Source organism: Sminthopsis crassicaudata, chromosome 1 (assembly GCF_048593235.1).
Source record: "Sminthopsis crassicaudata isolate SCR6 chromosome 1, ASM4859323v1, whole genome shotgun sequence".
NCBI classification, from domain to species: domain Eukaryota; kingdom Metazoa; phylum Chordata; class Mammalia; order Dasyuromorphia; family Dasyuridae; genus Sminthopsis; species Sminthopsis crassicaudata.
In genome coordinates this window covers 407,655,870-407,677,571 of record NC_133617.1, presented here as the reverse complement: position 1 = coordinate 407,677,571, position 21,702 = coordinate 407,655,870, and the positions used below count along the sequence as shown (strand labels likewise).

At 32.6% G+C, this 21,702-nt stretch overlaps 1 protein-coding gene across 2 annotated transcripts in view; it reads right to left on the bottom strand.

The window, feature by feature from the left end:
• Window positions 1-21,702, bottom strand: part of VPS13A (vacuolar protein sorting 13 homolog A) — a 246,253-nt gene that overhangs the window by 141,407 nt on the left and 83,144 nt on the right. For both annotated transcript variants that reach the window (XM_074280102.1, XM_074280103.1), the window contains exons 23-26: window positions 20,865-21,003; window positions 17,129-17,210; window positions 11,740-11,897; window positions 3,269-3,425 (exon numbers count right to left, since the gene is read on the bottom strand). In XM_074280102.1, coding sequence (XP_074136203.1) covers window positions 3,269-3,425; window positions 11,740-11,897; window positions 17,129-17,210; window positions 20,865-21,003 — 536 coding nt within the window. The remainder of the gene's footprint in view (window positions 1-3,268; window positions 3,426-11,739; window positions 11,898-17,128; window positions 17,211-20,864; window positions 21,004-21,702) is intronic.

Genomic DNA, 21,702 nt, shown 5'->3' with positions numbered 1-21,702 from the left:
AAAAAACTCAAGAGATAGATGCTTCAGGCTCTAGAATTTACTCTGTCAGTTCCTTCCATCTAATCTTTCTCCTATCTCCAGGATGCCAAGTTTCAAGAAATTCACAATTTTTTATGATATACTTTTCCTGATTTTTATGATACCACCTACCCTAGGAAGCTTCCTTATAGCCTCTCGCTGGGATCTCTCAGTTTCAGCTAGCATTTTTACATGAACAGAGAAAACTTAGGGAGCATTGATGAAATATCCTTCAAGCACATAAGTATTATAGGGAGAAAGGATTGAGGGAAGATGACTGAAATTAAGGCACAGAGATCCTCAATTCTGCAGTATTAAGGAGATATGGCATAGAAATATAGGAAGTTCCAATGTTGGGAAAATAGAATGAATGTATCTATTTTTGACAAATACTAAACTATTCAAGAAAACAAGAACAATTATTGACACAGTACCATCTACTTATATCAAAAAAATTAAACAGAAAAATTACAAAACTGAGAAACTAATACTAATAAGTCATATCCACGAACTGATCAATTACCGATTATGGCAATTATGATTCTATAGGTCAACGATGTTATGTACATGCACATTAAATATTTTGAATATCTGTAATTACTAGAGCACCAAAAAATCGTCACCATAAATAAATAGATAGATAGAAAAATAGATAAATAAATAAATAGATCAATCTAGTAATGTCTTTGCTGATGTAGCCAACTTAGTCTCAGATAGTACTATCCTCAGATCTACATTCAAAGCCTTTTTCTAATTTGGGTAGGTCTTGCCACATTGTACTCTTTTGATAGAACTTCAGAGAATTTAGGACTGTTTTTGTCACATTAAAAAGAACTTCAATAAAAGATACTATTAATATACTAACATTGTGTCTTGACAATAAGTGTTTAGTAAATATTTACTAACTGAAATATGTGCCAGATTAATTTTGCTGTAAGTTTGATTTTGTTTACCAATCAGTAAACATGTATCAATTCTCTGCCCAGCCCTTGTTTTTAGTTTGTTATTTGCCTGATAGGCTATCTATTAGGAACTTTTTTAAAGGAGTGAAAGCATGACAAAAAAGGAGGAATTTCCTATACTAGCCCTGAAAATTAGTGATATCAGGTCATAAAAATAAGTGCATAATGAAATCAATCATGTCACGTCATTGTACATTATATTTTTATTGCAATTTGGAATATGAATTCTATCTAAAGAAATTTTCAACTATCTTACTACAAATTAGTCCATTTGTACTTTGTACAAATTCCTCAACCAACATGGGCCTATTTATACATCTATAAAATAAGGAGACTGACTAAATGGCATCTGAGTTCCCACATAAGCTCTATATGTATGATCCTATGGTTTATCTATTTTGAGAAAGAGTAATTTTTTTTACCTAAAATTTAACAAATTAAAGAGGCAATTTAGAAAAACATACAGTGCATATAGCAGCCAGGCACAACTGGCAAAAATTCCAATTCAAGACTTGGCATCACCCCATCCCCCATTTATTTGCTCCAAACTGATGGAGACAAAAAAAAGAATACCAGCATAAGTATTATAAGCTATACAGGAACAATAAGTTGATATACCAGTTACCCTGTATATAACTCTTTAGTATTCAAGAATCTTATGATTTTTTCTACTACTAATAAAAGGAACAGACCTTGTATTCCTTGTGACTATTATGCAATCACTTAACTATCTTCCACAAATAATAGAGCGAGCATAGTTTGAAAAGGCATATATATAGTACCACTCCCAGTCCTACTCAATTACAGCTGTAGAGGAATAGGAGGTTCATAATTATCTCTAGAAAGTATGAGGTCTAAATCAAATATTATGTGCTCTACTCCTAACACAACTCTGAATAGTTTTATGTTGTAAAATAAAGTTTAAATGAAAATTAAGGAAAGCCTTAATGGGAAAACTCAGTCACAAAAGTAAAACAAGAAGGCTGATAGCCCCTTGGTAAAGAGACAATATTATTCTTACCTTGACCCAGGTTCAAGGGAAAAAACTAATTTTGTGCATGTGAGTTTCAGGCCAGAAGAGGTGGGGTAAGAAGTGACCATTAGCTGGCAAAGCCACTAACTTCTTATCTGAATCACTACCCATTTGCCTATATCCACAATAAAATATTTCTCGCCCAATCTCCCTAAAGCATGGAACATAAGCTCAGATTTTTTATATCCTACAAAGTAATATTTCCAAAAATATCCATTATTACCTGAGACCTTAATTCAGCTCCTTCTCTCTGAAGTTAAAGAAAATATATAAACTATAGTGGTAAAAGGGCTGAGCAAAGCAATTGTAGGATGGGCTGTGGGAACACCAGTATACTAATGTATAGGAAATAGAGCTATGAATTGGTTGTTCAGCCATTCTGGAAAGAATTTAGAACTATGCCCCCAAAGTCACTAAATTAACATACTCTTTGATCCAAGATATCATTATTAGGCATATCCTACAGAAATCAAAGACAGAGGCAAAAGGACCCATTTGTACAAGAATACTTATAGCAGTTCTTTTTGTAGTAGCAAAAAAACAGAAACAAAATATGTGCTTTAGCAGTTGAGAAATGACTGTAGTATAGAAATGTAATAGAATGCCATTGTACCAAAAGAAATGACAAATAAGGGATTCAAATAAACATGGGAAAATTTGACTAAGCAATGCAAGTGTAATAACTAGAGTAAGAGCAATTTAGCTTGAAGATTACAAATATTCTTTACATGTAATTGGGAAATATTTAATGAAATAAATTAAATATATACATACATACATACACACACACACATTTTAAAAGTAGGAACTTTCATATAGTTAACCTTATTCTTCACTTTCTCTATATTAAAAAAGATTTTTTTAAAAGTAGGAACTCTCATATAAATGCACAACTGTGTAAGTTAACCTTACTCTTCACTTTTTTTCATAATCCAAATGGATTGTCTTGTTAATCCTTGTTAACTCTTCCTTCAAATAATTTTTTATATTTATTCTCTTCTAGACACTCAAACACAACTTAACAAGTGAGTTGTCAAGGGGCAAGTAGCTGACCAGTAAGAGAATCGGGCTTTTAGGGGTAGATTTTCTGATTCCAAAGCAAAAGATCTTTTCAGGGCTTGAACAAGATGAACTCTAAGGACCCTTCTAAATCTAAATCTAGAATTTTAGAACCTTATGAATTTTCTCCCAATATTAATTCTTAAATTATTTTATTTACTTATTTTCCCCAAAAACAAACCCAACAGGATCATACCTGTGTGCTCTGGACATTTTAAACAAATTTCCTTCAGGTAAGCATTTGCTCTCATGTCAAATCTTCTTAATTGAATCTCTGAGCCTAATCCTAGGATATGTAGTTCCACTATAGGCTGCTCCAAATTTTCGATAAAGTGACAACATTGAATTAAAACCTGGGGAAGAGATAAAAGAGAAGAGAGGCTAAAATCACACAAAAATTTTGTAATGAAATAATGTATTAAGTTCTTTCTATTCCTTAAAATACATGCATAATAAAATCAGTCATGTCACTTCACTGTTCATTATACTTTTATTGCAATTTGGAATATTAATTCTATCTAAAGAAATATTCAATTATGCATTGCAGTTTTAAAAAATTGCTTCTCAGGGGACAGCTAGGTGGTGCAGTGGATAGAGCACCAGCCCTGAATTCAGGAGGACCCGAGTTCAAATCTGGTCTCAGACACTTAACACTTCCTAGCTGTGTGACCCTGGGCAAGTCACTTAACCCCAGCCTCAGAAAAAGAAAAAAAGAAAAAAAAAAAAAGAAAAGAAAAACTGGAAAAAGAAAGATTAAAAAAACTATATCTTGTCATTTGAAAGCACTAAGAGGATGGTGACCAAGAGGTTATGGATTCTAAGGCCATACTTTACAAGGACTGTCTTGAGATGGATAGCTTGGAGAAAATCCGATGGAAGAGAGTTTTTATTTGAACATGTTCTGTTTGGTCCCAGAGAACAAAGCTAAGGAAAATAAGTGAATGCATGCTGTAGACAGATTCCGAAGAGATGTGTGTAAAAGTGGAATGGGCTGTCTTAGAAAGTAATGGAGCTCTTTCTCACAACAAGTCTTCAAGTGAAGCCTGGATGACCACTTGCCTAGAACTTTATTGAAAGCATTATTCTTCAAGTACAGGCTGAACTAAGTCTTGAGGTCCTTTCTGACATGGTGCTCTATACTATTTAAAGAAGAATAAATCACTTAACCCTGTTTGCCTCGGATTCCTTTTCTGGAAAAGGAAATGGCAAACCATTACAGTTTCTCTGCCAAGAAAACCCCAAAGGGAGTCCAAGAGTCAGACAGAACTAAACAAACAAATAAAAAATAATAATAGAAACCAGTGGAGACCATAGTAATCAAGCAAAGAGAAAGCTTCTTTTTATTCAGTCTCCAGATATGACCCTGAAACCAAATTACTAAAAGAGTTCTCTAATTTATAATCAGTAGACTGATATCCTGCTGATCTTTTTCATTGCACTCCAACAGCAAGATTAATCACTTCAAGACAGCTTGAACCTACTTCTTTTTCTTTTTAATTAATTTGCAAAGCATATGCATGGGTAATTTTTCCAACACTGACTCTTGTAAAACCTTTTGTTCCAAATTTTTTCCCTCCTTCCCCCAACCTCCCTCCTCTACCTACTAGGTAGTCTAATACATGTTAAATATATTGAAATACATGTTAGATCCGATATATGTATATATATTTATATACAGTTATCTTGCTGCACAAGAAAAATCAGATCAAGACGGAAAAGAAAAACTGAGAAAGAAAACAAAATGCAAGCAAATAACAGAGAGAGTGAGAATGCTATGTTGGGTTCCACACTCTATTCCCATGGTTCTCTCTCTGGGTATATAAATGGCTCTTTTCATCAGTAAAACAATTGGAACTTGTTTGAATCATCTCATGGTTGAGGAGAGCCACGTTCATCAGAATTGATTATCATACAGTATTATTGTTGCCATGTACAATGATTTCCTGGTTCTGCTCATTTCACTTAACTTCAATTCAGTAAGTCTCTCCAGGCCTCTCTGAAATCATCCTGCTGGTCATTTCTTACAGAACAATAGTATTCCATAGCATTTATATGACATAATTGATTAAGCCATTCTCCAATAGATGGGCATCTATCTACTCATTGAACCTATTTCTAATAGTCAGTATAATGTTGAAATTTTCAATGTGAGCATTTTCACATCAAAAATCATCAAATGTTACAAATCAAGAAACAATTAATTTTGATAATATAGATTTAATGATGATGATGATATCTATTAAAGCTCAAAGTGTGTTGAGTACATTTTTTTTTAATCAGAAAGGAAGAAAGGAAATGAGCATTTTATATCTCTCTCTCTCACACACACACACACACACAGAAGCATATAACACCCTCTACAATCTATAAAGAAATAAAAGGGGGAGGGAATAGGATAAGATGGGGTAGAGAAGGTTTACAAATTAACCGGAGTGGGATGAGATCTGTAGATTAATGGGAAAAGAACAAGGTAAGTTAGGATAAAGTGGGAGAAGATAAGGGAAAGATCCTTGGGATAAGTAGGGGTAGAAGGTTAAATAATTGCAAGGCAAGCTAACAGGTAGAAGTAAAGTAGTCAAAGTTAAAAAAGATGCAATGAAAAGAGAAATCTGTACTATATGTCAGGAATTTTAATGTCATTTTACACATGTGCATGTATGTGTATATGCATTATATTTATATGTATGTGTGTATGTAAAGTAGGTATGTGTGTGTGCTCACGCATGTCTAAATATTTCCATGCTTAACTAGAGCCTGATTGAGAGAGGTAGAAGTGGGAGGAAAGAGGAAAAAAAGAATAAAGTAAAAAGTACACAGCAGAGAACAAAAGAAGAAAACCTACAAAAAAGCAGACAAACAGTTCTGCACACTGTCTTCTACTATTTTCTATGCTTTCCTGAAAAAGAAATTTGATGTATTTTGAATCCTTTCATGTTCTGCTGTGTACATGATGATTATTTTTTCTTTTATCTTTCTTTTCTATTTTGTATTTAAGTTTAAATAAACATTTTAAAAAAGGAAAACATGCATGATACAAAAACAAAACAAAAACAATATCCAACTCAGAAAAAAAAATTGATCAAATTTAAAAACTGGTTTTCCACTTCTAAGTTCAGGATTTTATCTTCTATAATTTTTTCTATCCCTTTTCTGATTAAGAATACATTTCCTACTCATATCCCACAAAAAGAAAACTCTTCATAAACTGCACCCTACCTGTTTTTCCAGTCTTCTTACATTTTATTCCCCTCCACAATCTCTATGGTCTGGCTAGAGTAGTCTACTTGCAAGTCTTTGCATATGATATTCAATTTTCTGTTTTAATGCCTTTTATTAGGGCTGATCAATCATTCCTTGGAATGTTTTTCCTCTTCATCTCCATCTTATGTCTTCCTGGCTTCCCTCAAGTCTAAGCAAAAATCATGTTTTCCCCAAGGAGTCTTTGTCAAATATCCCTTTACCCTATCCATACATACATATATACAAATATACATATATGTGTGTGTGTGTGTGTGTGTGTGTGTGTGTGTGTGTATATATATATATATATATATATATATATATATATATATATATATATATATATATTATTTGGCCATAGTCAATAGTTGTCTCCTCCATTAGAATGAGTTCTCTGAGAGCAGAAACTGGTTTTCTGCCTTGCTTTGTAAGCCCAGCACTGAGCATATAGTATTAAATACACTTTGAGTGATTGATTGTTGACTCTTAAATTTGGTTCTTGTGAAATTCTATGGTTCCAAGACATAAACCACCAGAAGAATATTGGTATTTAATATATATGTTTTGGATTTAGGAAAATTCTTGAGATTGTTACAATATCACAAATGTAATCCTTTCTGTTCTCTTCCCTTTTCAATTCTGGAGATAATATACTATCCACTTGTAGTGTCTGAACAAAATATATTTTCTTATGAATTAGCATTATTAACTATTAATTCAATCACTTGTAAGAATTTTAATATGATTTACATACAATACAGTTTTGGGGTTTTTTTATGTAGAATCTTCAGATAACAGTTTGATATATAAAATACATAGAAAACCAGAAGACAAATATAAGTCTAAAGGTTTATAAATAAGTGGTCAAAGATGATAAACAAATAGTTCTCTGATGAATTGAAAATTATTAACAACCATATAAAAGAATGCTCTAAATCATTCATAAGAAAAATGAAAACTGGCATAACTCAGAAGTGTTATTTTGCAATTGGTAGATTGGCAAAGAAAATAAAAGATGAGAACTGGCAATACTGAAGAGGTTACAGGAAGAGAGGCACATGAGTCACATAATCATTCTGGAAAGGAATTTGGAATAATGCAAATAAAGTGACAAAAATGTCAACCCTTTGATTTCATACTACTAGGTTAATAAGGAAGTCACCGATAAGAAGAAAAATCCTTATATTTACTAAAATATAGTTAATGGCATTTTTCATAATTATAAAAAATTGGAAGCAAAGTATATGCTCACCAAATGGGGAATAGCAAAATAAATTGTAGACATAAATAATAAAATATGACTGTACTATCAAGAGATCATAGAGATATGTGAAAAGATTCATACAACCTGATGCAGAATGAAATAAGCAGAACAAAAAATATATATACAGCCAATGACCACAACAATTCAAATCAGAAGAGTCACAACATAATTAAAGTAAATGTATTAAAATTACAAACAAGAGTATAGCACCAGAAAAAGGACCCACATATGCAAAAATGTTTGCAGCACCCCTTTTTTGTAGTGGCAAAGAACTGGAAATTGGCTGCCCATTAGCTGGAGAATGACTGAATAAATTATGGCTTATGAATGTAATGATATATTATTGTTCTATAAGAAATGATAAGCAGAATGATTTCAGAGAGGCTTGGGGAGACTTACATGAACTGATGCTAAGAGAAGTGAGTAGAATCAAGAGAACATTGTACACAGCAACAATAAGAATGAGATTCTTTTCAACAATGAGGTAATTCAAGCTAAATCCAACAGACTTGTAATGGAAGGAGCCATTTGCATCTAGAAAGACAATGGGGACTGAATGCAAATCTCAACATAGTACTTTCACCGTTTTTGTTGCTGTTTGCTTACTTTCTATTTCTTTTTTGATCTGATTTTTCTTATGCAGCATGACAAATGTGGAAATATATATAGAAGAACTACACATGTTTAATATATATTAGTAACTTGCTGTCCAGGGGAGAGGATAGAAGGAAGGGAGAGAGAAAAATGTGAAACACAATGTTTTGCAAGGGTGAATGTTGAAAACTATCTTTGCATGTATTTTGAAAGCTATTATTAAAAAAAAAAATTTTAAAGGTGGCACAGTGAATAAAGCACCAGCCCTGAAGTCAGGAGGACCTGAATTCAAATCTGATCTCAGACACTTAACACTTCCTAGCTATGTGACCTTGGGCAAGTCACAACCCCAATTGCCACAGCAAAAAAAACAAAAAACAAAATAAAGAATCTCACAGAGAAAGATTTTTTTTTTAATATAGCACCAAAAAAGAAATATGAGAAGATATCCCCATCTCACTTCTTTGAAAAAATAAGAGCTGTGGGGGCAGACCCAATATGGTTGAGAAAAGGGAGGAACTTGCCTAAGCTTTCCCAAATTCTCTTTCAAAAAACTTTAAATAATACTTTAAAACAAAAAAGTGACAAATGTGGGGCAGCTAGTTGGTGTAGTGGATAGAGTACTAGCCCTGAAGTCAGGAAGACCTAAGTTCAAATCTGATTTCAGTCACTTAATACTTAAAACAATTTTGAGCTCAAGACAATTTAGGTCAATACGAAATGTCATTGTGTCAGTGTCAGTGAGATTGGAGGACAGTTCAATGCTTATGCAACCAGCACAGGCCCTGACGAAACAACTAGCAGCCCTTAGGGATGACTGAAATCAGTAACAGAAACAGAGTCTTCTGGTGCCACAGATGATAAAAAAGTCAAACAATGAAGGAGATTGCAGGGCTTCCTTTGCTAGGTGGGTGCAGGACTCTTATTACATTGCTCCTACTCAAATCTGAGGTACAATCAAGGAGAAAATATTTCAAGGAATCAGAAAGAAACTATTCGACTATTGTGAATCCACCATCATGATAATGATAGCATAAGACTTTTAGCAGCTTCTATATTAAAGCATTAAGAGGCTAGGCATATGATATTCTTGATGACAAAGGAGGTAGTATTTGGGAGGGAGGGGCAAGACAATTGGGGTTAAATGACTTGCCCTGAATCACACAGCTAATATGTGGTAGTATGAAGCCATATTTGAACTCAGGTTATCCTGACTTCAGGTCTGGTGGTTTATCCACTGCAAGGAGCTAGTATTACAACTGAGAATCACCTAAACACTAAAACTAGGAAAAATTCTCCCAGAAAAAATGAATAACATTTAATGAAACAGAGGACTCAAAAGAAGCACAAATAGGTAAATATTAAAGAAAATTCATAAGGGATTCAATTACGTTAAGCCATTTACATTCTTACATGGGAAGATGATACTTGTAACTCCTAAAATTTCTCTCATTATTAGGACAATCAGAGGTATATGTAGATACTGGACATGGGTAGAAATTGAATATGACAGGATCCCGATTACTTGAAAATTATAAAATTAAAGGATGAGGAAGAAAAATGTACTGGCTAGAAGGAAAAAAGGAAAAGCATAAAAGAGGCAAGAAAGAGCTTTTATACTAGAAGGGAAGATAGGAAAAGTGGAAAAGAGATCTTCAAACTTATTATCAACAGAATTGGCACAAAGAGGAAATAACATATACACTCAGTTGAATATAGAATTCTATCTTACCTTTCAATAAAGTAGGAGGAGAAGAAGAAAAGAAAAAGAGGGTGGGATGGGGCTGATGGAAGAGAGAGCTTATTAGGGGAAAGCAGTAGTCAGAAACAAAACTTTTTAAAATGGACAGGATGAAATGAGAAAGTAGGAAAATAAAAATGGACAGGATGAAACTGGAGAGAATAGAATAAAACAGGCATAAAAATAGAAGGAAACACAATAATCATAACTGTGAAAAAAAATTTTTGAATGAAGTTCAAAAAATGAATTTTTGAATGAAGACTTCATTTCTCAAATGTGTAGAGAACTAAATCAATTTTATAAGAATTCAAGTCATTCCACAATTTATAAATGGCCACAAGATATGAATAGGCAGTTTGGAAAAGAAGAAATCAAAACTATCTACAGTATTATGGGAAAATACTCTGAAACAGTAATTCCGTAGAATTACAAGTTAAAACAACTCTAAGGTACCATCCCACATTTATCAGATTAGTTAATATGACAGGAAAGGAAAATGACAAATGCGATAGAGAATGGAGGAAAATTAAGACTCCAATGCATAACTGGTGGAACTGTGAACTAATTCAACCATTCTGGAGAGTAACTTTGATCTATTTCCAAAGAGCTATAAAATATGCAGACTCTTTTACTCAGCAATACTACTAAGTATCCCAAAGAGATAAAAAATAGAAAGGAAAAAGATCTATATGTATAAAAAGTATTTATACTGGTGACATCATCTGGGGAATAGTTGCACACATTTTGGCATATGATTATGATGGAATATTATTGTACTATAAGAAATAACAAGCAGGATACTCTTAGAAAAATCTGGGAAGATGTACATGAACTGAGGAAAAGTGATGTGAGCAGAACCAGGAGAACATCACACATAATAACAGTAATACAGTATGATGATTCTCATAATGATGACTTATTCTTACTAATGCAAAAATCCAAGACATTCCAAAGAACTTAAGCCATATCTAAGGCTTTCTTCTCTTCTCTTTTTATATGTCAACCCAGTTGGAAAATTTCATTTCATAAAAAATTCATAAACTAAAATTTACCCATTTTTTCAGAAAAAAAAAAAAATCAGATTTGGGCCATAGGACCTTCATCATTAAAGCAGAGGCTGTAAAATAAAGAAAAAGATTAGGTTTACAATATTGGTGGAGGGGAGAGTAAGAACAGAAAACTTAGCAGTTTTTACATTTAGATCTCAAGTTCTGCCACTTTATTCCATATGATGAATAAGGTAACATCTATATGATGAACAAGGTCTAAAGGAAGAAGCTGAAAACAACTGATTAAATCAATCCATATAGTATCAAGCCTTGGAGTATGGGGATGGGAAAAGAAAGAAAAAAGTACAAAGTGGAGAATAAAAAATTAAGAATAATAAGAAAAGGAGAGAAAATCCTATGGCCAAAACTTAATCAAGACAACTATTTCAAGTTTGAAACACAAGGTTTTGCAAAAGTGAATATCTTTGCATACATTTGGAAAAATATAATACTATTAATTTTAAAAAGACAACTATTTCCGAATGCTGTTACTGTGTAAAGATGATTCTAAGTAAGCTAGTATGAATACATCAGGATTTGATTATATATTAAAAAGGATACAAATTGAATAGCATCAGGATATTCATTTAGGAAATTTAAGATTTCTTCCCTAAATTAATAAAGAAGAAGAAAAAAAAAAATACAGGCACATATAACAAAAAATATATTTTAAATTCATGCTGGAGTTAGATGAAAATAATAATTTTCAATGGCAAAATTACAGTTGTAAAAATGACTAAATTTCTTAAATATCTATTCAATTTTATCATGATACATACCTCAGGTATCTCAAATTTGACTGTCAAGTCAATCAAATTTGTGGGCTCTTCTTTTTGAGACCTTTTTTGTCGAGCACTAAAAGTAGGGCCCCTACTTGGCAGACAAGGAGCTTCTTCTAGTGGACTACAAGGAGCATCAAAGAATTCCTCTTCTGATTCTAAAAGTCACAGAGTATCATTAATAAAGAAGAGTAAATTGATTTTGTTATAATATTTATAACTTATGAATATTTAAATACTGGAATAATGGCCTAATAATAAATTAAAGAAATAAAATGATTATGTATTTAAAGAATCTTAAAATTCTTTCTCAAAAAACAACATTCTGGAATTAATATAACACTAATATATAAACAATATTTTCTCAATTTATGGAATTTTTCCTTAATTTTCTCAATTTAAGGAATACAATTCTTATAAAATATTCTTCCACAATATGTTATTTTTTTTAACTGTTATTTAGGAATTTGTTGCATATCAAAAAATACCCAAGCAAGCTTAACAAGTTCATCCCTGCCTAAATCATTTGGACTTTAGAGCAATACCAGTGGTACAACTGCTCAAAAATAAGTGACATTTTTGGGGTACTCTCAAGTAAACCTGAAAACATATCATTTAATCAAACTAATACAGAGCTAAAAGAGACATTAAAGATCATTTTTCTAAAATACCCATTTTATAGATAAGTGAGATATCTCACACCCAAAGTCATGTAAGTATCTACTAATAAGTTTACTCAAACTTAGCCTCTGACTAACAGACTGAAAAATAGATCTCATCATTAAGGAATATGCTGAGATAATGCTATTTTCCCCCCTGAAAATTCTTTAATATGCCTTTAAAAGGATGCCTAAAACCAAAGATGAAAAAAGAATGTTAGAAAAATGGCAGTGCAACAGAAAAGAGCAAATGTTACCATATAAAGTCAGCGTTAAACTTTTATTAAACACTTAAAATATGTTAAGCACTGAAGATAGATAATGGGAAAAGATTCCCTACTCTCAAACAGCTCACATAGTTTAATGGAGGAGACAAGATGCAATATTTATGAACAAACGAGATAGAGAGAGATACAAACACATATGAAATAAAATGGAAATAATCAATGAAGGTGAATGGACTAGAATTAAAGATCATCAGTAAATATTCTTGTAAAAGGTAGAATTTTAGTTGCAATTTGCAAAAAACAGGAAAACTGAACTAGAGATAAGTCAAAAGCATGGAGGACAATCAGTTAAAATGCTCAGACTTGAAGGTCAGTCTTCTTTGAAGAATAAGAAGGTCAATATCAGTGGATCACAGAGTAAACAAAGAAGGATAATGTATAAGAATAATGAAAAGAAAGGCTAGGGGTGGGGGTAAGGGCCATCAAAATATTTTTGACACAGCCTGTTGCCCTAAGCTGAAGGCCAGTAAGCAGACTGAACTTGGCGAAACAACAGACATTGCTCTCTGGATGATCTCACATTCTGCCAAACTGTATTGATTGGACCAGCATGGTGGTCACTAAGGGAGTTCATCCTATTTATCAAGAAAGTGAGAGCCAGAAGCAGGTGATCCATCCCACCTCTTTAAATGCTCACAATTCTAGTTTCTTATAATTGCTCAGTGAAGCGAACCAGGTAGTGCCATGCAAACTTTGGTTCTGTCCCCCCATTGTGAGACAATCAATTTGGGAGACTGCTCCCACAGGACCCAGGAACATCTGCATTGTGTACACAGGAGCAAGCCTACTATAAGAGCTACCTTTCAAGTCCTAAGAATGATTATGTCATGGTCCAGCGAATTTATAGTTTTTTTATATAGATAAGCCCTAGTTTTGCCCCAGCATGTTAAGCCTTCCTCTTCAGGAAGATTTCTAGTTGCAAGAGTGATCTGAATATAAAGAGCTTTGAGTATCAAACAAAGGAATTTCTGTTACAGTTTTCAATTAGGTAAGTGACAGGGTCAGAACTGTTTGAGGAAGACCACTTTTGACAGTTGAATGGAAAAAGAACTAAAGTGAAGAGAAACTTGAAGCAAGGAGACAAAGCAAAAGGCTACTGCAATTTTCTAAGCATGATGGCCTGAATCAAAGTGATAGCAGTCAGAAAAGGTAGTAAATGTGAGAGATGGTACAAAGGTAATATCAACAGGACTTGGCAACAATTTGAATGGGGGATAAGAGAGACTACAGGGTTAAGAATAATACACAAGATTATGGGACCGTGGTCTAAGAAGTTAAGAGTGCTCTCAAAATTGACAGGAAAAGTTTGGGGGGGGGGAGGGAATTAAGATAATGAGGCCATTATTTAATACACTGAGTTTAAGAAATTTACTGGAAATCAAGGTTAAAATGTAAAACAGGCAGTTTAAGATATTGAGTTTAGAAGTTTGTGAGAAGATGTAAGTTTAAGAAGCAGAAAAGTTAGGATTGGATAAATAAAATTGAAAATTGTCAGAATAAAGATGGTAACTGAAACCACAAGTGTTTGTATAATCACCAAGTGAAATACTACTGAAGGACAGAGGCTGAGGCCATAAGCTGTCTCTTAGTTGAAGTAACTTGGTTGAAGATTCACCAAAGACTGAAAATGAGATGCATATAGGAAGAAAGGCAGGAGATGATAGGATCACAAAAGCCAAAAAAAAAAAAAAAAAAAAGAAAATATCTAGTGTCAAAGGTAGCAGAGGCCATTAGCTTTGACAATTAAAAGATCATTAGTAACTTTGGAAATAATGGTTATGGTTGAATGATTAGATGGGAAAGCATGATATAGAAAGTATAAAGGAAAAAGGAAAGAAAGTGAAGGTGTGAGAAATACCCAAAGTTAGATTTCCATAAGATGTTCCAAGTTTCAAGGCAATGAAGGATAACAGCACTATTAACCAATCAGCTTCCAGAAGAACTAACTAACCTAACCACAAAATCCTGATAGAAGAGGCAAGGCTAGAAACTAGTTCAAACTTCATTGCACCTGCTTAATAGGTTCACTGAATATTACCTGACACGTCCTGAGGATGGAGATAAGTTATCATTTTTGAACATGGGAGGGGAAACATGTCCAGGAGCAATATGTAAGGGAATGGATGAGGAAGACATTTAATTAGGGCTCAGGTCAACAAGAACTCTGAAGGGAGGAAGAGGACTAACCTCAAGAGTATAAAAGCTTGTTTTCCTTTCTGTATTAATGTGTAAACTCATGGAGTTTGTATACCCACTTCTGTAGAAGCATATTAAAAGTTTAAATTGCTTCACTTAACCTGAGGTTGTTCATTTACTGTACCTTTTGGGGGATTCAGAATTCTTATTTATAACAGGGGATGTCCTACAAATGGGAGCACACTCAAGGATTTTAGACACAGAACCAAGAAGAAAGATGAGACAATTGCATGGGGAATAGATGGATCAAGTGAAGGTATTTTTGGAAGGACAGGGGAGACAAGGACATGTTTGTAGGTACTATACTGTAGCCAGTAGAGAAAGAAAGATTGAATCAGAGTGGGAATGCTGGAGAAAGTACAACAGAATGGTATTGCTTGTACCTACACAAGGGTTTTCCTTGCCAAGGAGAAAGTCTATCTCATTATAAGAGACAAAAATAAAGGAGCAGAAAATAGCAGAAAGCTTCTGAGTGATGGAAGATAAGGAGAATAAGGAGGACTTCTCAGGAAAGGGCCTCAATTTTATTTATTTTTTAAGCAAAATATGTGTTCTTAGCTGAGAAAGGAAGGGAAGAAAGAAACATGAAGAAGGATGAAAAGATATAGAAAAGCTGCTGTGATAAATAATGTAGTGAATTCATTAAGGAAGTATAAGAAAATTGTTTTGCTGTACTGGGGACCAGTTGAGGTTATGTAACAAATTTGTAGTGGACTCAGGCAGGGTAGTCTTGAGATTTTCTCCAGATTTGTGTGTGGGAGGGAGTGAAGGCAGCATGTGGCAAAGGCAATGCAATTTAAATTGTTCACCAAGGATCAAAATGAGCAAAAGAGGAATAGACAAGAGTAAAAACCTGAAAAAGAGATATTATATGAAGGGACTGAAGGTCATAGAAAAAGTTTCAAAAGTTTTCAAAAGAAAAAGTTTGGGGTTGCAAGACAAATGGGAAAGAATGACAATAAATTTTGATAAAATAGGGAAATTTCAGAGTTCATGGAAAGTGTTTCATTTGTAGGTGATGGTATATTTGGAAGAACATAATTCTCAGAGTCTAAAAAGCAGAGGTCTTACTGATAATCCTATTTACAGATGGCATACTGCTTGCAAGAATCTTTTCACTAAGATTTCTGACTACTTGAAATTAGCACAATAATCTACACAGAAAAAAAAATCAAATGTATATATTGTTCAGATTTTGCTGCCTTTAAATATGTGTCTGTGTTTCTGCATCTGTAAATAAGTGCTCCGATAGTTTCAGTGCCATTTAATCTTTAATAAACATATGCACAATTGAGAAAATATTTCAATGGATTAATTTATAATAATTCTACAAATCCCATGAATTTCTAATCCACAGCATGGGATCAAATATTATGATGTAAAAAATACAAGATATATTGAATATGTGCTGTTTGTTCATTTGCAAAAATCTGTTTCTTTGTGCGTGCTTGTGCACACACATGCACACACACACACAAACACACACACACACTCCTCCCACTCCCTCTCCTTTTCCTTTCCCCCTCCTTCTTTCCCTACCATGCATGTATATATAAAGTAAGCATTTACTGTATTTGCATATATCTGGGTTAATTTAATGTCATTGACTTAAAGACACGTGTGTGTGTGTGTGTGTGTGTGTGTGTGTGTGTGTGTGTGTATATAAGACAATTCCAAGTGGCTAATAACCTGAGTCAAAAATTAAATGAGAGGCTAAGAAAATAACATAGTATTTTCAATGAATCCAAGCTGCTATCCCATGCAAAATTTATTTTGAAAAGTCAATATTCTTTCAACTGTTATATAGTTACAAATAATGAAATAGCATAGTCTATAGAAAAACAAAATTAGACTTGACTCAAAGGACAATAGTGATAATGTGGTAGAGATAAATAACATTGCTCAAATTATTCATAATAGCTTCTATGCAACAAGTAGTATAAAAGATAACATTTAAGAAGTATGTTACTAGAAAAGGATGGCTGCTAATATAGTTAAAGGGATACACAGCCGATATACTAAAAGTTATCTAGAGATTATTATTACCTAGAGTAAAGTCTCTAGAGTTTTGGACAGATCTTCTAAGTGTCTTTATCTAAATGATGTGGTTATTTTCTATAATGATGGTGGCTACATCCTACATTTTCCCATGCTGTACAATTCTTATGAAAAATCTATTTTCAAATATCATGCGGTGAATTTTTTTTGTGATAATGCACAATATTCTTTTAAGTAGTTTTACTTTACCATCTTCAATAATGGATTGAAGTTCAAAAAAAGGAAGCAGCTTTTGTGAAAGCTGTGGTGTTCCAAAAGCAGATACACGATTCTGAAAAGAAAGAAGGCTATAATAAGATTATAAAAATACACACAGAAATGTTTTAATAAGGAAATAATGAATGTAAACAAAGTAGGAAAGATTGATCTGAATTTTTTAATAACAAAAGTTTAAAAGAAATTAATTTTCAAATACAAATAAGTTCATATCAAATTTACTAATTAGGATCCTATCTGTATCTTAATTTTTTAAAACTCATCATTTCCTAGAATCTTAAGAATTAAAGTGACATCAAAGGTCATTTTTGTGTTTTCTATCCAATTAAGGAATATGGATTGCAACATTCATGAGAGGGCTTATTCAGTTTCTGCTAAAAAGTTCTAGAGTGCAAGAAATTACAAGATAATTCTGTCTAATTGTGGATGCTGTAAATCCTTAGAAATTTTTTCCTTTTAATCTAAATCTACTTCTCTGTTCATATCAGCATATTATGTTCCAGGCTGACCACAAAGATACACTAAATAAATCATTCTTCAATGTGTTTCCTTAAGCTATGTATGTAAATGATAATTATATGTAGATTATGTAACAGAAATGTCATCAATTAATAAGGATACATTCTACACATGTCACGTAATTCAACTATATTATTTCTTACTGAGAAAAGTAACCAAAAAAAGACCAAAAGTGAACCAAAAGAACATGGCTTAAAAATGCAAACACAGGTAAAAGTAGCAATATAAATTTATTTATTTGTTTACTTGTTTGTCTGTTTATTTATTTATTTGTTTGTTTGTTTGTTTGTTTTGCTGAGGCAGTTGGGGTTAAGTGACTTGCCAGGGTCACATAACTAACAAGTGTTAAGTGTCTGAGACCAGATTTGAACTCAGGTCCTTCTGACTTCAGGGCTGGTACTCTATCCCTCACCACCTAGCTGCCCCTTAAAATTAGTCTTAATTGAAACATATTTGATATTGTTCTCTGTTTAGGAACATTAAGACAAAGATTTTTTGCATGATATACCAATAAATTAAAATATATGCTAACCAAAAAATGTCAAAGAAAAAAATCTTTCCAAATTAGTTTTAATTGATAATTGTAATAATTCATTGTTTGAATCCAATGGATATTTCAAATACTTGAAAATTTTGTCAGATTCTTCTGCTTCCTAATTTGCTATCTTTACTTATACAGTTTAATGACCAACTCTTGATTATTAACAAATTCAATTAGAGGACTTCAAACTAATAGTAGCTTACTATTTTATTCAAAGTAATCTGAAATGATATGATGCTATATAAAACAAAGTACACAAAAAAATTCCCAATACAACAATAAACATTAAAACAGAATTTTCTTCACATTGGATTTAAGTCTTTCAGGGACTACTATCAAATATATATATATATATATATATATATATATATATATATATATATATATATATATATATATATATATATATATATATGTAATTCTTTTGTAGAACCAAGCAGACCTCCAGGTTAAGTAATGACAAGTAATGGTTTTTGAGCCATTTCTTTCTCAAGCTCATTTTACTCATTTTCTCAGATAAAGAACTGAGACAAACAGGTTTAAGTGATTTGGTCCAATCACAAAGCTAGTAAGTGTCAAAGATCAGAATTGAATTCATAAAAATGAATCTTCCTGATTCCAAGCCAATTGCTCTATCCACTGTACCACTCAGCTGCCCTTAAGGAATGACCAGAGAAATTTATTTTTTAGAAAGTCACCTGCATGCATCCATTTTAAATGTGCTCAGAGGATTCACTATTTAACATATTTCTAAGAACATAAGTATAGAAAATAAAAGTAAAGAACAGGTAAAAAGGATTGATAAATATTTGGAATCGTACTATAAGACAATACTAGTCATGTTAAAGTTCTAAAAGAGCTGGAGTTGTTGGGTTGTTTGTTTTTTTTATTGTTGTTTTTTAAAGGATGATTCCAGCAAAGAATATTCAAAAAGTAGCAGTTAGTGGTCCTATGTCCTTTGATAAGGGGGAGAAGGGGGTCTTCAGTGGAGTATCAGAGAACTGTGTTCAGTCTGTGCTGTTTAACATTTTTATCAATGATTTGCATAGATAGCACACTTATTGAACTTACAGATAATACAAAGTATGGAAGGATAACTAAAAATAAGAAGTAACAAAAACTAAAAAATATTTTGAAAGACAAGAACATTTGATTAAATCTAGTAAACATGACATTTAATAAGGATAAATGTAAAAACTTATCCTTGGGTTCAAGAAAATAACCTCACAAGAACAAGATTGGGGGAGTAGTTTACACAACAGTTTATCTGAAAAAGATCTCAGTGTTTTAGTATAATACAAGCTCAGTATAGGTGAAAAATATATTGAAGCAGACAAAAAATGAATTTGGTAACTGGGCTGATTTAAGAGAGGTATACTCTCTAGCAATAAGAAGTAACAACCCCAGCATTATTCTTTGGTCAGACTATATGTGGAATATTCCATTTAATTCTGAGCACCATAGTTAGACATTGATAAATATCCAGAGGAGAGTAACCAGGATGATGAAGAGCATTTACTCCCTGCCACAAAGGGATTAGTTGAAGGAATAGGACATTTAGCTTGCAAAGAGAAGACTTAGGAAAGCAGAGAGCCCATCTTCAACTATCTGAAGGACATATGATGTAATAATTAGACTTGTTCCATTTGTTCCTGAAATGGAGCAAGAGAACAGAAGAGTGATTTGGGGTGAAAGTGAGAAGAATGATTCTTTTTCTCATATATTAATAACCAATTATTAATTAAAATTAAGGTTTTCCCTTTCTATTTCCTCATTCAAAAACCAAACTCTAGTTATTCAGACAGTCTCTGGAGGATACTGCTGCTAAGTGAGATTGTTAAAATCCTCAAAGTACTTTTTTAAATAGAATCCAGTCTAGGTGAAATTTTGCCCCAAGAAAATCAACCACTATTCTTGAGAAGTTCCATTAGAATTAAGGATTATCCAGTTTAGGAAGGAAAAAACCAGTCAGAATAGTTGGGATAAAGATGGGATTCTTTTATCCAAATTGCTGGAGGCAGGTGAGTTTCATGATCAGATCATATTTTCAATAGGAGGAACATAAAACTTTTATCCCACCTTTCATTAGAATACTCATTCTCTTATTAATTATTAATCAATCAGAGTTGATTTTCACCTGTCAGAACACTCATTCTTCCAATTGTATTTAAACTCTCAGCAGGCTCCCAAAGTTCATCTTTGTTATGAGAGAAGCCAATGGCCATTATTTTATTAATGCTAGTTAAACTTGATAAATTGATTATTAATTATCCAGAAATTACGTCTCCTAGACTTTTCATACTCACAAAGATTTGAGAACATAGAATTATGAGCAAATGGAAGAAAACAGCAAAAAAGGGGGTTGACATGTGTTAGAAGAAAACATTTTCCAACAGACAGAGCTTTTCAGCAATATGCTGGGCTGACTTGGGAAGTAGATAACCTCTACATTAAGATCTTCAAGCAAAAGCTTTATGGGCACATATTACAGTAAATCTTCGAATGTTACATGAACCAGATGAATGTTGAGGTCCCTTCCAATTTTAAAATTCTCAGATTTTGTAAAATTGTTTTATTCTTAAGACAATTTTCTTGAAGATTCAAATATCTACTGTAATATTTCCTTAATATTTAAAAATAATACTTTACCAAAGAAGTTTTTGGAGGAGCAGATACATCAGTTCCATTGTGTAACTGTGGAATGCTTTTAATTAATTCCACAATCCCTCCTAATTTTTTTTCTGAAACTTTCAAAGAAAGTAGAGGCAAACGTCCAAAAATTTTGAATCTATTAAAAAAAAAAAAAAAAGAAAGAAAGAAAGAAAAATCATTAACAAAAGTTTTAATTAAGATTTAATTAAAAGAAAATTGTACTTTATATATTTTTCCTTCAAATTAGTCATAGTACACATTTGTTCCTGAATACTAATTCTCCCAAAATTCCTTTCATTTTTAAGTGTTTTCTCTCTAATTATGGAATGAAAGTCTTGTTTTTGATTTTAAGTGTTTCACATAATAACAAAGAAGTGTTTTTTGAAGAGGAAAGTTTTCTCTTTGTCCTTCAAATTACATTGAAACTAAGATAAATAGCTTTAGCCCCTTACGTAAAGGGACTGGGGAATGGCAAAACTGAGTCAAAAAAAGACAGTAAGATACCTGAGCTTTCTTCTCAATGATTTAATTCTAAGCTCTTTCTTCATTGCAACCATATAGACCCAGATTCTCAGGAAATAAGTAGCCAAAACTATTCTTAATTGACTCATTCTTTCCAGACCTGGGTCTCTCCCTATATGCCTGAAATATTATTTTCATGCTATTACCACCTTTAGACAAACAATTCAATGCCTCATGTCATTTCTGCCATTTAAAATTCAAGTCATCAAAGATAGAAAGAAAAGGTTGACATCCATATATCCTTTAAGGTGAGTGTTGAAAAAAGAAGCCTAAAAGAGATGACTGATGAAAAAGAGTTACATTCCCAAAGAAA